The sequence below is a fragment of the Nanorana parkeri genome, unplaced genomic scaffold (genome assembly GCF_000935625.1).
Source record: "Nanorana parkeri isolate BGI_ZX_2015 unplaced genomic scaffold, ASM93562v1 scaffold548, whole genome shotgun sequence".
In the NCBI taxonomy this organism is placed as follows: domain Eukaryota; kingdom Metazoa; phylum Chordata; class Amphibia; order Anura; family Dicroglossidae; genus Nanorana; species Nanorana parkeri.
In genome coordinates this window covers 516954-533796 of record NW_017306816.1, presented here as the reverse complement: position 1 = coordinate 533796, position 16843 = coordinate 516954, and the positions used below count along the sequence as shown (strand labels likewise).

The following is a 16843-nucleotide window of genomic DNA, read 5'->3' as shown; positions in this document are numbered from 1 at the left end:
CCTCAGCCCCCTCTTCACATCAGAGTCCTCAGCCCCCTCTTCACATCAGAGTCCTCAGCCCCCTCTTCACATCAGAGTCCTCAGCCCCCTCTTCACATCAGAGTCCTCAGCCCCCTCTTCACATCAGAGTCCTCAGCCCACTCTTCACATCAGAGTCCTCAGCCCACTCTTCACATCAGAGTCCTCAGCCCACTCTTCACATCAGAGTCCTCAGCCCCCTCTTCACATCAGAGTCCTCAGCCCCCTCGTCCTCAGCCCCCTCTTCACATCAGAGACCTCAGCGCCCCTTGACATCAGAGACCTCAGCGCCCCTTGACATCAGAGACCTCAGCGCCCCTTGACATCAGAGACCTCAGCGCCCCTTGACATCAGAGACCGCAGAGTCTCTACAGCAGCATGCCAGAGGTAGGGAGGAGGAGCAGGCCTGAACCAAGATGAATTTCCATCCTCTTCTGAATGTATATCACCCTCCCCAGCCTGGAGTCATTCATGTTCATCTTTCCATGGTGCTGGTGGATCTGGATTCATTATTGGTTTGAGAGTTTAATACTACTGTAAAGTCGAACTCCAAGCAGATCGGAAACCCCCATTTCAGTGCAGGTCTGCGGTAATTCATACTTCATAAAATGCATTTTTAAGTAACCAGTTAAAGTGTTCTCATCTATATGCTGGCTGTAGACAGGAGCCAGATGGAAGCAGTGTTTTGTCATCCAGCATTTCCCTTATAGAGAGGACTTAGGATATGAATAAACAGGGCCATATGAAATCGGAACTCACTGTTTGTACAGTCTGAGCACTGTTTCATCTATAACTGCAAATCTTCTTTAAATAGGAATACATTATGTTTCTGCTCTTATGATGGAATGTACAGTAAGGTAAGCGGAGATGAAAACAGATCACTACCTCACTGGGGGAAGATAGGAGTACGAGGAGGCCAGCTTTGCTCTGGACTGGAGGAATGTCATTGCTGTTATATTCACGTTTCCTGTGCGTCTTAACAGACCCCGATCCACACCATCTGCACATTCAGGATGCCAGAACCATTGCATCTTGTCTCCTTGGCACATATGTTTCAGGGACGGCCATTTCCTGGACATGTGCACATTTATTGAGGTTTATTCAATGTATAGAAGGAGCGAGTGATTTGTACATCTGTATCTTTCCAGACTTCAATTCCCAAGATCGAAACAGCAGGAGACTTCAGCCCTATAAAGGTCAGCCTGAGAGAGGAGCATCACCACTTGAGGACAATAGGTAACATCTCACAAGTACACAATTGCCTTGTTAACACATTAATTTCGGATTCCTAAAAATACCAGTTGTCGGGTTGATGTGCTGATCCAATGACTTTGATACTTTCCCTGTACCTGGCCTGGGCAAGTGTTCAGATCAAGTTCTCACTGCACCATGACATAAGCTGCTCATGCACTGGTTGAATTTTGGCTAAGTCCTTCTGACTCAGCCAAAAATTGAGCAGTGCAAGGCCCAGTCAGCAGCCCTCCAATGGACAAAAGTTGACTTTTCAGACTCCTAAAAATACCAGGTGTGTGCTTGATGTGCTAATCCGTTAGCTTTGATACTTTTGGAGTCCCTGACCTGGGCAAGTGTTCAGCTCGAGCAGTGACTGCACCATGAGCTAAGCTGGCCATACACTGGTTTAATTTCGGCCAAGTCCTACTGACTTAGCTACATTTTCGAGCAGTGTATTGCCCAGTCAGGAGCCCTCTGTTGGACAAAAATTATTTTTCAAATGACTTTGTTGAAGGAGCTGATCTGAAAAGTCTTGCTCAAACAGTGACTCCAGCCAATCGGGATACAATCAGCATGCGATAGCCTGATAAGGAACCCTACGCGTTTCCAAAACATTATAATGAGGGCCGGATTTCCCACAAGACCAACCAAGGCCCGACCTCGGGGCAGCAGGGAGTAAAGGGGTAGCAGGGGTGTGGAATTCCTATCTTCTGGTGCCGGGCGGCTAGCTGTTTTCTACATTTAGCTCTGCTTCGGGCAAGCAGAACTAAATGTACAGCGGGGAAGATTCGCTTGTGTTGTACAAGTGATCTCTGCGACATTGTATGCAGCTTGCAGGTCTGCCATTCTCCATGGGGTTGGCGGGTAGGGGGGCACATTGAGGAACCTGGCCTTGGGGCAGAGAGAGCAAATCCAGCCCTGATTATAATCATATGCTGCAAACCTGTCAATGAAGACGAGAATCTGAAGCGAATCGCTGTGGGTGACATATCCTTTATTTTGTAAGCCGCGGCACCATTCACCAGTTGTTCCAGCACCCAACTCACAGGGGTACGTTGGTATGGTGTGTGAAGGAGATATAACCATAATATATGGTGGAGGAATCCCACCTCCATGGATGGGGGAATCAAGAGTTTTTCCTCATGCAGCCTGCAGGGCTGGACGAGAAAAAAAGCTATAAGTCTATAGCCAGCCTTAGAAAGTATTGGAGCCAGAGGTCTAGTTTATCAACCAGGCAACTGCCATTTTCAGATACCAGTCAGCAGTGGCAGTGCCCGTATTTCTCTCAGCTCAGGTTTACTTTAAGAAAACAACGCAGGACACCAGGCTTTTGCGATTGGTCTTTAAAGTGTACCTGAGACTTTGTGATGTTACACTGACCCCCATGCATGTTCAGTTTATTTTCAGAGCACCTTGGTAGCCCCCAAACCTGGAGCGTTGTATTATGCAAACTGCAGTCTGAGCTTGTGCGGTTGTGTTTTGCCACTCCCCTCACCCCACCTCCTGCATATCGCTTTTGGCCATTAAACATGATTGACCGCCTCACTGGCCAATAGGTGTTATTAGGGTGGTTGCAAGAGTTGGGGGGGACAGAGCACAACCACGCAAGCTCTGGTTAAATGGAGGCGCCAACTCTAAATTCCTGAGGCCAGTAAAACGCATTGGACAGATCCACAGTTTCATTTTTAGGGACTGAGTGGGGACGAATAATTTATATCATTAAAAAAAATAGGCTTTTAAATGGAAGTCGTTCATGGCATCTCTACAGAGATCACATTTATGGAGAGACGTGTCTCAGTACTCGCAGTGTTTCACAGCCAAGCTCCATTATTCTAGAGCCGCTGCCAACGCTTCCCCTGGCACACATCATCCCTTCCTGAATCTATTTCCGTCATGCTGCCATTAAGTTTTCTGTCCTCAAGATATCAGAATACAGGAACTCGCAGCTTCTCCCCATGCCTATAATCTGCCCGCTTTAATGACCTAACGCTGGCTGTCTTCACAGGAACTACTATAACGCTGGATAATGTGACCACAATGTAATATAGACGAATAAGTGACCTATAATGTCCCTAGCCACAGCATTGATGTCATTCTCGGTTATACAGGAAATCACTAAAAGTCGATCAGTTATAAAGTATGAATTTGTTGATTCAAGAAACATTCAGTCCTTCATAAAGTTTTTGGCAATGGGCAAACCGTGACAGTCCATTTATTGGAGAACTACTGGTCTCAGCATGACCTGTCCTTTGCAGTTGTCATGTTAAAGTATACAGGGTTCACCACTCATCTATTTAATTACAAGCGCAGATTCTACGTCTGCAAAACAAAACACATAGAACGCCTCCATCGCGTAAAAACTTTGTATTAAAATACATTTAAACAAGTGCAATAATACTCACCAAATTGGTTCTGACGAAGGAGGCGTGACCTCAGAAACGCGTAAACCATCAGGGAGGACGAACAGCCGGCTGGCTAAGTCCCTCGTGTTCATATCATTTCATGCCTGTTTTAACTCGACTTTTGTGAGTATTATTGCACTTGTTTAAATTTATTTTAATAAGTTTTTACGCGATGGAGGCGCTCTCTGTGTTTTGTTTTGCAGTGCTGAGGTTTCCCTAAAACCTATTGAGAGCTGCCTCGTTAGCGTCCTATACCACGATCACTGCAGACTGTCTCCTTTCCTGGACTCAAGCCGTTGGCGCTGTGTTATATATTGTTTGTAGGATCTACGTCTGATTAAGGGAGGGTAAGGCACTGCGTGAACCTGATTAAAATGTAGGTCTGCCCAGAAGCGATCTTTTATCTATAGGTAGATTATGATGGCTTAAATGTCTGAGATCTCTGAGATGCTCCGAGATCTCTCTCCCACAATACCACCAGGAAGTTCTGGATGTTCCTGGCCACCTTTTGTGTTCCATCTCCTCTCGATACATCCTGCATAATATAAAATAAATAACAAAAATGGGGAGTGGGGACCCTTATAATGGACGCAGTAGGTGTGCAGTCTCGGGAACAAGGGGCAGATATCTCACTGATCAGACTCCAGAGAGATAAACAAAACTCATTTGGTTTAACTCTCATATACTGTAGAATTCAATATCAGTTTTGTGTTGAGTGACCCTTTGACCACAAAACCTGAATAAAACTGCCTACAGACCTCATATAGCACCCAGGGGTACATGGTGATCCAGCCAATGATTTTTTTTTATTGACCAGAAACTTCCCCAACTCCCTCCAAGAATGCGCAGACAGCCTGCTGGGGGTCTGTGTAATTGGGGCACTAAAAGAGTATTTATGACTGGCTGCTGTGGGTTACTGTACCTAGCACACATAATGGAGAGACATAGCTACAGTATAACTTCCTGTGTGTACAGTATTGGCTGCCAAGCTAGAAAAAGTGAAAAAGTGTTGGTGCCAACACCAGGCAGATATAACAATTAGCTTTCTGTAATCCCCTACAAAGCACAACATTGGCGCTAGGAAAGGGAGGGGAGTGCCTGCAGATCAGGCTCAGATGCACTGCATGGTTCTGTCAGTCTAACGCTGGGAACATACTTGCAGTTTCAGAGGGCACAGGGATGACCTCATCGATGCTTTTTCATTATCCAGTCATCAGGCTTGCAGCAAGGTGAGACTGTGTCCTATTCCTTATCTGTAACAGAGAAAGCAAACAACCTTCTGGCTATAAAGTGTGGCAGGGGTATGTGAATCACAAAATTGGATTAACAGAATCACAAATATATTGTCAGGTAAAACACTTTACATCTATGTATTCCCACTCTGTAGGTAGCTGATTGGCCTGAGTTCAGCAGTATCCTGCAGGATTTCAAATAAAGACATCTCTTACAGCAATACTCACCTTCTCTCCAGCACTGCCCTCCACAGACTCACCACTCTGTGATCCAGTGCCCGTCTTCTGGGTTGAATGACATCCATAAGAGGACCCAGCTACTTCCTGTGATGGGCTCTGTGGTGTATATGGCGGGCTGCGCAGGGTCTCAGGGGGGCAGCCAGCAGAGCCCACCACAGACCCTGCACAGCCCCCTTGAGGGTCTCAGGGGGGCTGTGCAGGATCTGTGGCGAGCTCTGCGGGGTCTACAGTGGGCTCTGCAGGGTCTGAGGTGGGCTGTGCGGGGTCTATAGTGGGCTCTGCAGGGTCTCAGGGGGGCTGTGCAGGATCTGTGGTGGGCTCTGCAGACCCTGCACAGCCCACCTGAGACACTGCACAGCCCACCTCAGACCCCAGCTTTCCTGGTACGCTAGTAGCAGAACATGTCAAAAGTATCCAGCAAATTTAATGTGTGTGTGGGGGGGGGGGGGTGCCTGAATTTCGTCTTGCCTAAGGCAGCCCCAAACCAGAATACACCACTGGTGAGATATCTGCCCCTAGTTCCTGAGACTGCACAGCTACTCCTCCAGCCTGTGACTGGACAGTGAAAGGAAAAGCAGCCGACTGATGAGCTGATCTCTCTGTCACTCTCTACTCTCTCCTCTTATCAGTGTACCAAGTCATAATTCACATACTTGCAATAAATACATTGGGATGATGTATAATGAATACAGAGCTGTATTAATTTGTGTCCTTTATCTCTTTTGAAGTTCATCTTTAATATACATGAGAAAATAAAGAAAGCTCAGATTGGGCCTTAAAGGGCAGCTGTCAGGATGGCTTCCGTTGTCCAACTCTTGGAAATAGTGCTGCTTCCAGCACCAAGCTCTCCAGTGCCGTATCACACGCAATTACGCACTTGGCACGGCTTCTCTGACTACGCCAATGGTGACCTCCAGCACTAGACGGGAGCCTTGGCTGTGGCTGGTCTTGATAGGTTCCCTTTTAATCAGCCCAATACATTTCTTTCCCTCTGAGCAGTGGAAAGGAGAAATGCTCCAGATGGAAACAAATGAAGTCATTCCTTGTTTGCACTGATACAGGGATTTGTGGCTACCTCATTCCACCGCCTGGCTGTCTACATGGCTATCCACATTCCTCGCACATCTGCAATATAACTTTTCTATTTGTCTTCCTCCCCGCAATGTGTAGACAAGCTGCAGATCCAGGTCAAGGAGGAGAAGTCTGAGGGAGGAATTAATTACAGCAGTTTAAGAGCGACTTCAGCCAAAAACACCAAGGTTCTGGAAGATATCAACACCAATTATTTTGCTGCAACCGAAGTAAGTCATCTCGGAGGTGCGCACAGTAGCACGCGCTCAGTCCCAGCCAAATGCACACGAAAATAAACATCCGGACTAGAAAAGGAACAATGCAAATCGCTGCCAGTTCACCTAACATAGTATCAATATCGATTACAGTTATAAAAATAGACGTTTAACAGGAGTCCACTGCTTCTTCTCTGCCTGCTCTGAAAGTTCACTTCAAATCAGCGAAGTACATTCCAGGTCCATCGAAACACGGGCTGTGCAAAGTCCTACAGATGCTTCTCCATAAACACAGCCACAGCTTGAATAGAAAATCCTGTCCCCTGCCAGCCTGCTGCAGACATGGACCCTTGCTCTCAGTGAAAGTAGTGGTCTTTCTGTAGCAGTCCAATAACCCTCCCCACCCCCAACCCCCCCCACACACACACACACACACACACACACACACACCTCCAACTCCACCGGGTCAGAGCTAGAGCTCCAATCAATGGCTCTGATTCAGCACAGGGCTTGATGGACCTTGACAGAGATACCACTGCTTCCACCCAGAGAACAAGAGTATGCTGGCAGGAGACGAGCTTTTCTACTCAGACTTTGGCTGCTTTCTAAACAAAATGAACTGTATAATTGTGCACACCTTTTTGTTTTGATGCTTCTGGAATGTATTTAGCTCAGACAGTAAAAACTGAAAGTACTGTTGAGAAAGGAAATAATTACAGGTGCTGAGGACCTATTTTTCTAAATGCTAGTTGCCTGGTTATTATCCTGATCCTCTAGGGGTCTGTAGCCTATTCGCCTCTAGTGTCCCGCCCTGCTCCTAGCAACCAGGGATGCCAGAGCATCCCAGGTTGCTAAGAGCTGGGCAGAGAGATGTGTATGGCTCTTACACATCTCCCCACCAGTTCTTAGTAACCAAGGACGCTCTGGCCAGAAAGGGGGCAGCAGGCACACTGCAAACACTATGTAGCAAAGCACTGTGCCGCTCTGCCTGCCCCCCCCCCCTACATGACCCAAAGAGATGCCACCTGAGACTGCATCATTACAGGGATGGCCCTGTTTCAGCGATGGTAGTTTTCATGTTTCTCTACAGTGCTTCGTGGGACTTGTAGTTCCACAACACCCAAAGTGCCAAGGTTGCTTACTCCTGCTATATACTATCTTGTATGCCAGGTTAGACTTTTTAATGATGTTCTTGTGTTGCAGGATGGTGAATTAGTGTACACAGACTGGAAGATGGAGAAAGATGGAGAAACGGGAAGGTTCATTAGTAAGTGCGATCCCTACGTTATCACACATCAGACCAGCTGCTTATTATCAAAAGTGTCAGAAGAAAGAACCATTTCTGTAGCAACCAATCAGAGCCTCCTTCTTTTATCCATGATGTAAATGGGGAGCCTGGAAGGGAAACAAATGATTGGTTGCTATTGTAGCAAAGAGCTCTTTCCTCAGATACTTTAAACTTCAGGCAGGTCAATTATTTAGTTTGTAACAGACCTGACCATACACATTGATGGCAAAATCTGACTAATATAGGTGACCATCACTTGGGCAGCCCTCGTACATTCACAGACCGCGGGCAGAAGTCAAAAGTGGTTCATACATGGTCTGATTATTGGCAGGGAATGTCTAATACAGCTCATCTCTTTGCACCTCACAAACTCAGAGCTGTCATCCTCATCCTTGGTCAGGTCATTGGCCTGGAACAATAGGTACACATCAGGCGTCCCACCACATCAATGGCTGCCTCTTTGTTCCAGATCAGCAAGTAGTGAAGAAAGAATAAGAAAGACCAATCAGGAATTTGCACCCTCAAAAACAAATAAGCAATGTTATCTCCCGATTTCCTATTCTATTGAGGCCCAATGTTTAAACCAGAATGTTTTCTGTCTTCCTTTACCCTGTTCATGATAGCCTATGAGAATGGATATTATTCAGCTTAGAACATACACTATATGGCCAAAGGTTTGTGGACACCTGACCATCACACCTATATGAACTTGTTGGATGTCCACTTCCAAAAGCATAGCCATTGGAGTTGGCCTCTTTGCAGCCATAACATCCTCCACACTTCTAGGAAGGGTTTCCACAAGATTTTGGAGTGTGTCTGTGGGAACGGACCTGTCAGGTACCTGGCTGAAGACCAAGGTGGCAAGGCGGTAACCGTGCATCTCTTGCCCCACACCTCTGGAGATGGAAACAGAGAATGTGAGGACGTAGAGTGACACAGACGCTTGTGCTGGCAACTGGACGAGGTCTTGTGCGGATGACGCAGATGCTCGAGGTAGAGAAAGTAGCAGGCAAGTCTGCCGAGATCGGATGACCTGGAGAACCTCTGGAAGCCTGAGCTGGAGAGCTTTGTGCCAAGGGTGACCAGACACCGGACAGCAGGATAACCAGGAACCAGAAGGATGGCCAGAATCGGAGTCAAAGCCGTAGATGAGGTCATATACAGGAGGGTAGAGTAGCAGTGGTACCGGAGCAATAGGCAGGAGCAGGGTCAGGATCATAAGACAGGGTCATACACGTGTCAGTGAAGTCATGAAGTACCAGATCAGAGGACAAGAAGTGAGGTCCAAGGGTCACAAGCCAGGTTCATACACAAGGAAGCAGGAACGCAGGATAAACACAAGAATAGCCGACGACCACACAGCAAGTGCTCATGCAGGACCGTGCACCATGGTTCCATTCATTGGAAACACCTGAACTCAGGCATTTGCACATTCTTTTAGCCATATAATGTATCTAAAAACTCACTCTGTAAATATTCAGTAGACCACATTTAGTGGACCACATCTTTGCTTTGATGTAAATATAACGTAGAATGTTTTACGAACAAAGTTCCTCTGTTTATTTGGCATCACCAGGCTCCAAACCCACGCAGTTCCATGTCGCACATGATGGCCTTGTTCACACTGTGCAGAGATCTCCATTCTTAAAGGACATTGTTCTCACTGTTGGAGGCTGGAACTTTGCCATATGGAAAGAAGGTGTCACCGTAAGTATTACAGTATCTTTGGATTGGCACAGTGGTCTCCAGTACTTAGAAACCCAATGAGGCACAGACAGTAAAAACAAAACAAAAATGACAGTTGTTAACTGTTTCCTATTCTCTTGTGATCATGAAGACTACATGTGACTGGGATCCATTCCCCTACCTCGGATATGATGGATCATGCATGAAAATAGAATTCTTAAACTGTTTTAATGATCACTGTCTTGTCGTTTTAAGAATGGGCCGATTCTCCAGTCTTGCTGCTCTCAGAAGAGGTACACGGCAGCCCACTGGTCTCTGTCCAGGAGCGGTGTCTTCTTCATTGGAAAGGAAGACGGAAACGTGGAGATATGGGACCTGCTAGACAAGACGCACGAGCCTTCACAGACACAGAACATCTCAGCAGCGGCCATTACGTATATCAAACCATGGATTGTGTCCGGTAAGGGGATCGGAGATGGTGACCTCTAAGGTTTTCAGGGATGACAGGACTAGGGACATCTAACTGCAGCATAGGCTTCATTTACTAAGAAAGATGAATTATCTTATCTCAGGATTATTTTCTATTACCCGTCCATGACATCCACAGGGCCTCCATTTTCACCTTGGGACACCTGATGCAGAACCAGAGACCACTGTGTTTATTTTAAAGCAAATCCATCCAGGGCAAAGTGACAGCTTTTCCTTAACCTGCTTGTTCCTATTAGGACATACTTACCGTTTCTTTTTTGCCCCACCGATCTATTCAGTGCCAGGAGCTGAAGGAATTGCCTGGTACTTTTAGGTATGGAGGAGCATGTGACACACTCCATGTGACAGAGCGAGATAGTTAATTGGTTCAGCTCTGACAAATGGAATAGTGCATAGCCTTGCCCCTGTCTACACTATGATGGGTGAAAGAAGAGTTGTGGGAGCCGGCTTCCCGGCCAATCAGGAAGCTGGGCAACATGTAATGACTCGCTGCCTGGCTTCCTGATAGCGGAAGTTCGGGTATCGGGCTAGGCATCGGACCTAATTATTATCATCATGATTATTATTATTACAGCTAAGCAGCACTTCCTGGCCCTGGCAGACGACAGCGGGACCCTGCATGTTCTAGAGATCCCCTGGACCCTCCATCACCCCTCCGTCAGTGAGGTTTGTGCAGAGAGCTTCTTGTTTGGTGAAGTAGTTGAAGTTGTTTTTACTGCAGCGGAGATGTTTTATTTGATCTGGCTTTAGACACGCTTGCACAATATTTGCTTTTCAGCATTCCTTTATTGCTCCTGAGATATGCTTTCCTACTTTAGTGGCAAAACAGATGAATTCTTTTGGGGGGCGACCTGCACTAATGTACTGTTTGGGACAAACTAGTTGCGGTTTCCACGACAACCAGACAGGAGACGCTTTAACACAGGGCATACGCCGACAGGAAGTTGGCTTGTCCCTGATAACATCAGACATTGTATGATAAGCTGAAAAGCTTGGTTTGATGTTGTACTTTTAGCGTAGTTACACTTATTTTAACCCCCTCCCCCCCTCTTCCGGGTCTATAGTCACCTGCAAACATACATAACCAACATAATGGCTATGTGGCCCCTTCGGAGCCGCTCAAGCTCTGGTCATGTCAGCTCAAATTCACTGCAACCTCCATTGGGTTCTGGAAGAGGAAGCAGACAGTGAAGATGTAAAGACAAACTGGCGCAAATTGCGCTAACAGTGGGAGCTGCTAAAGACGCATGGTTAAATAATCGCAGAGCCTATTCTACTATGGGTCAAGCATGTGCAACACACAGAGTGCAGGGGTCAGGAGTGTGTGACACACGGAGTGCAGGGGTTCGGGAGTGTGTGACACACGGAGTGCAGGGGTCGGGAGTGTGTGACACACGGAGTGCAGGGGTCAGGTGTGTGTGACACACGGAGTGCAGGGGTCAAGCGTGTGCAACACACAGAGTGCAGGGGTCAGGAGTGTGTGACACACGGGGTGCAGGGTTCAGGAGTGTGTGACACACGGAGTGCAGGGGTCAGGAGTGTGTGACACACGGAGTGCAGGGGTCAGGAGTGTGTGACACACGGAGTGCAGGGGTCAGGAGTAGGTAACGCATAGAGTACATATGTCATTAGTAGGTAATGCATGGAGTACAGGGGTCATGAGTAGGGGACAGTAGTAAGTAACGCAGGATTCAGGGGTCAGTGGTAGGTAATGCAGGGTTCAGGGTAAGTGACGCCGAGTCCTAGAGGCAGCCATCAGAGCATGTACAAAACTGTCTGTATATGACTGCAGTTCACTGCCACCGAGGCAGAAATATCTCAGGATGTAGAAGGTGGCACAAAGTCCAATCAAATCTTGCCTTACAGAACACTGGTGTGCAGCTTTACTTCGAGAGGGAAGTGAAGCATCTGGAAGACTTTGAACAGCGAAAAGCCTTCCGGGCCTCGGAGAAGAGATCGTTGGAGATAGAGCTGAGCAAACAAACTGTAAGTGAGAATTTACACAACTAAGGCACGCATCTCTGTTTTCTAGCCGGCCACCTCCAGATTCAGGTTATAGAGATGACATTTGGGATATCTGAAAATGTCTTTCCACGTTTGGCTAGATAGATGTATACCAAGCACTGGGCTTGCACACAGACTGCATTGGAAACCATCCCACAATAGGCATGACTACAGCCAAATGTCACCAACTGACACCAAGTGCCATCCCAACCAATCAGATAGTAAAACCGATTTCAGTTGTAAAGTGTTATCATCTCCGCTGTACAGAGACACCCGGCATTGTGCTGTGTAAAGATATATATGTACATTATGGAGTTTTGGCTCTTGGACAGAACGCTTCCCAAGGCTGTGTGTATCACTGTTGGTCCATAAGAATGACTGGGAGCCTCACTGACCAGGGGGTAGGTATGGGAGGTAGGTATGTGCTAGGCCAAAGCACCGACATCAGAAATTGGGGTGACACTATAAAAGAGTCCCTGAATTTTGGGGCACCTGCAGTGCTTGGTAGTTTTGTGACGCCTTTAATATATTTGATTGCAGTAGAGGTTTCATTTACAGAACAATTCCTTCAATGTTTCCTCCAAAGTCATAACATCATCCTGAACTATGTCTTCACAATGAGCTGCCATTGCCACACTGGCTGCAAATGAATGCCTGGCTCGGGGGCTCATTCCCACTACAATGTGGTGCTTTTTGTGCAATAAGGCATTGTGCCAGGGGTAGGCAAGCTCGGCACTCCATCCAGCTGTGGTGAAACTACAAATCCCTTCATGCTTCTTAAGGCCGTGACACACTGCATGCGAAGCCGTGCAGAGGGAAGCAAAGCTCTCCGGCATGGAGCTTCGCGTGCAGTGTGTGAGCTGAGTGCAGTCAGATGATTGACTGCACCTTCAGCCAATCGGCTCGTCTGTAACAACCGGCCAGACGTCGCATCGGTTGATACGCGCGAGCCGGTTGGCTGAAGTTGAAATTGTTCATCTCGGCACGCTCAGCTCTGCGAGCTCTCGCAAGCTGAGGTGCCGAGAAGAAAGTGACATGACACACTGCTCGCAAAGGCAGCGCGCCACCGCTTCGCGTGCAGTGTGTCACGGCCTTTAGAGTCGTGCCTGTGACAGTCACTTTTGCAATGCCTCAAGGGACTGGCTACAGCTGGAGTGCCAAGGTTGCCTACCCGTCTTAGGCAGTCCTTTGCTTTCAATGGGCTGTCAGTGCATCGAAGTGCAGGATAAATCGGTCTAATCGATTCTTCAAGACACTGTGCCGCACACACGGATCATCAGTAATGTGTTATGTAATCTGGATTTCTCCGCTTGTTTTCATTGGAAGGAAAGCGCTCCACCAGTGCAGACGAAGGAAGAGCTCGAGGAGGAGATCAGCAAAGAATATGCCGCGTATTCGGCCTTTGAGAGTACCATCCTCACGGGACTCGCTGGTAACGAAACGGAAGAAACAGCCGTGACAAGCTGATTTGTAGAGTTCAAAAACTGTAAAATGATTATTATTGGATGGAAATTTTTTATTTTTTTTAATCTGATTTTAGACTTTGCTCTATGTCAGGGGTAGCAAACCTCCGGCCCTCCAGCTGTGGTGGAACTACAAGTCCCATGAGGCATTGCAAGATTCTCACAGCCACGGGCATGACTCCCGGAGAGAGATGCATCATGGGAGTTGTAGTTTCACCACCGCTGGAGGGCCGGAGGTTTGCTACCCCTGCTCTACGTGGTGTGAAAATGTTGTTCTAGAGCAGGAGTGGGTAACTCCGGCTCTCCAGCTGTGCTTCAACTACAAATCTCAACATGCCTCTGCGAGGCAGGCCTGTAACTGTCAGTCTTGCAATGACTCATGGGACTTGTAGTTTTACCACAGCTGGAGGGCTGAGGTTACCTACCCCGGTAATAGTCTAAGGCAGCGGTCGGCAACCTCATGGACCACTAAATTCAATTTCCTCATATACAAATTTATTCTCGTGTGTGTATGTGTATGTGTATGTGTATATGTATGTATGTATGTATGAATGTATATATATGTATGGGTGTGTGTGTGTGTGTGTGTGTGTATATATATATGTATATATATATATATGTATGTGTGTGTATATATGTATGTATGTATGTATGTATGCACACACACACACACACACACACATATATACATACACACACTATCTATAGATAGATGGGTGTGCCTGCAGGAGTGACAGTGCTGGTGGAGGGCCCGGGGACCACCAAAATAATTTTCTCAGGGACCACCAGTTGGTGACTGCTGGTCTAAGGCACGGGGGAAGGCAACTTTGGCACTCCAGCTGTGGTGAAACTACAAGTCCCATGAAGCACTGCAAGACTCAGAGCCACAAGCAAGACTCTTGGAAGCAGAAGTATGATGAGGTTGGTAGTTGTCACAGCTGGAGTGCCGAGGTTACCTACCCCAGTAATACTCTAAGCCAGGGGTAGGCAACTTTGGCACTCCAGCTGTGGTGAAACTACAAGACCCTTCATGGTTCTTCCTCATGGGATTTGTAGTTTTGGCACAGCTGGAGTGCCGAAGTTTTCTACCCCTCCTTTAAGGCCAGCTGAACCACACACACACACACACACACACACACACACACTCACACACTCTAAAGAAAACACAAAGTCGAGTGTTTTATATATTAACAGTTTACCAGATTGTGTTGTAACAGTTGTTGAATACAAGAAAAAACAATATATATATTTATATATAAATTACATGTAGAAAATACACATTTGAAGCATTTAATAAGAGCAGAACTTTATACAAGTCAATAAGCAAGACCGCGTTCACATTGGGTTGTGTAAACAATTTTACCACAAAATAAAATAAGAAGAGGAAACGTTGTGTGAATATGTAACATGTGGGTGAATAATACAGAGCGGCGTGTCTATGTTACAGGTGCAAAATACTTCAATATTTATGGTTAGAAAGCGGCGCTGGCTGCCTTTAGAAAATCACCGGATTGCGTTGCGTACAAAAATAGACCTTGGCGGTGTATTGTAAAAATATCTGTACCTCATCAGCGCACGTTGAGAGACTTCATCTCCCGAGTCAGCGGAGAAATTCCCAGAACCCCCTGCTGCAAGGTGCTGGCCAATGGCAGGCTTCCGATATGCTCCCGGATACTTGAGCCCGCTCCAACCAATTTCCCAGAACCGCACAGTAACCAGTACTGTCTGTGATCCGGCACTGCAGGAACCATTCATATCTTATACATGCAAATGGGGAACTCTATCAATTAGCAGGGTCCAGGCGTTCTTAAAGGGTTAGTCCATCCAAACTTCACATTTTAGTCTCGGGTGGATTGCAGGGAGCTAAATTGTAGATTTTTGGATTCGATTTGTAAGTTGGGGGAAGGCCGGAACCACTGTCAGGTTTTTATTGCTCTCTTGGCCACAACTAAGGGGTGTATTTGTAAAACAAAGCCCTGCGGAACTGCCACATACATTTACTCCGTGCGAATGGGGCAACAACGAATGTCACTTGTATATTTTGGATGTAATACATTCAGATTAGAGCGAATCAGGAAAATACCTCATTATGGCCACTAGATGACGCTGGGGATCATAGAAGAAAAACCCCTGTGCTCCCCAGCTTCATCTAGTGGCCATAATGAGGTATTTTCCAGATATTACATTCCACCCGGAAAGAAAATATACTAATAACATTCGTTTTAGCCGCCATTCACACAGAACGAATGTCCAATCAGATCCACAGGACAGTGGGCTCTGCAAATGTTTTATAGATACACCCCCTACTGTCCCAGTGACAACGGTTATACCAGACGGCATGTGTGAGGTGAGTTTGGAACTGAGACACAGAGAGCAATATAAAGCCTAATGGGGTTCCAGCATCTTCTCCTCAGAAAAAGCGTTTTGTTTCTGTCGGTGCTGCTGTTGGATACAGAGACAGGAAGTGAGGGGAAATCTCTCCAATGGAGCCCAGAGAGCAGTAATAGAAAAGAGAAAACCAATGCTCTTCAAGTGGCATATTTACAATGCAGCAAATCTGAAAAACAGCAAACATTCTCTGCAGGTGAATCTTTCAGGTGCATGTGTTTTAAAGGATTGATTCTCCACCAGCGAATGTTTGGTGAAAGTCACTGCCTTATAAATAGACTTTTAAGTTAGTGAATTCTTATATCAGTCAGGAGCTTTGCATCCGAGCCCTGCCCACCTTGTGCCTCTTACATTACAGACGATGCAGGAGGAGCCTACAGACAACACCTATAGCCGACTGTATACATTATATACAGGTCATCGCATACAAACATAGAAGAGAGGGGCCGAGAGGTCATAAAGCAAAGCTATACACCAAGGGAGAGCACATGTCAGCCCTTCAATTGCAGTGCAACTACAAATCCCAGAAAGCATTGCAGCCGACAGCCACATACATGACTCCCAGCAGCTTCACCACAACTGGAGGGCCGGAGTTTGCCTACCCCTGGTATAGACTGTGAATAGGGCGTCCTCATACATATGTGTCCAAATACAGATCTGTACTCCTAGAGCCGGGGATACATCTCCCTCACTGGATAAAGTCATAAACCCGGAAGAATGGGGACTGTCAATTGTTTGCATCTGGGGGGCTTGTGGAGGTGGGAGCTGATGGTGGGATTTTACATTATATATATTTATATATGAAGATCTGTATTTACTCTTGGGTATGTATGTATGTATATATATATATATATATAGTGTGCGTGTGCGTGGGAGACTCCTACTGCAGAAGGAAGGAAAAGGAAAGACTCCATGGCTTTGAAAGGAGATCCCATAGCTTTGGGGAGGAGAAAGATACAAGAAGCCAGCAGGTTAATCGAGCCACTGGCATCCACCCGTATGAAGTTTAGGTGGACTGACCCTATAAAAAACAGACCCTTTGTCTACACACAGTTGAGCTTAGCCATTTTATTTGCTAAATTTTACAAAATTTACAAGGAAGATGTCACAGTGC

General features: G+C 46.6%; 1 protein-coding gene across 1 annotated transcript in view; it reads left to right on the top strand.

Annotated features, from left to right (window-relative positions):
* Window positions 1–16843, top strand: part of WDR63 (WD repeat domain 63) — a 66571-nt gene that overhangs the window by 48338 nt on the left and 1390 nt on the right. Inside the window, exons 19-26 of the mRNA XM_018561846.1 lie at window positions 1167–1254; window positions 6296–6426; window positions 7615–7678; window positions 9276–9406; window positions 9641–9845; window positions 10449–10540; window positions 11741–11860; window positions 13205–13310. Coding sequence (XP_018417348.1) covers window positions 1167–1254; window positions 6296–6426; window positions 7615–7678; window positions 9276–9406; window positions 9641–9845; window positions 10449–10540; window positions 11741–11860; window positions 13205–13310 — 937 coding nt within the window. The remainder of the gene's footprint in view (window positions 1–1166; window positions 1255–6295; window positions 6427–7614; window positions 7679–9275; window positions 9407–9640; window positions 9846–10448; window positions 10541–11740; window positions 11861–13204; window positions 13311–16843) is intronic.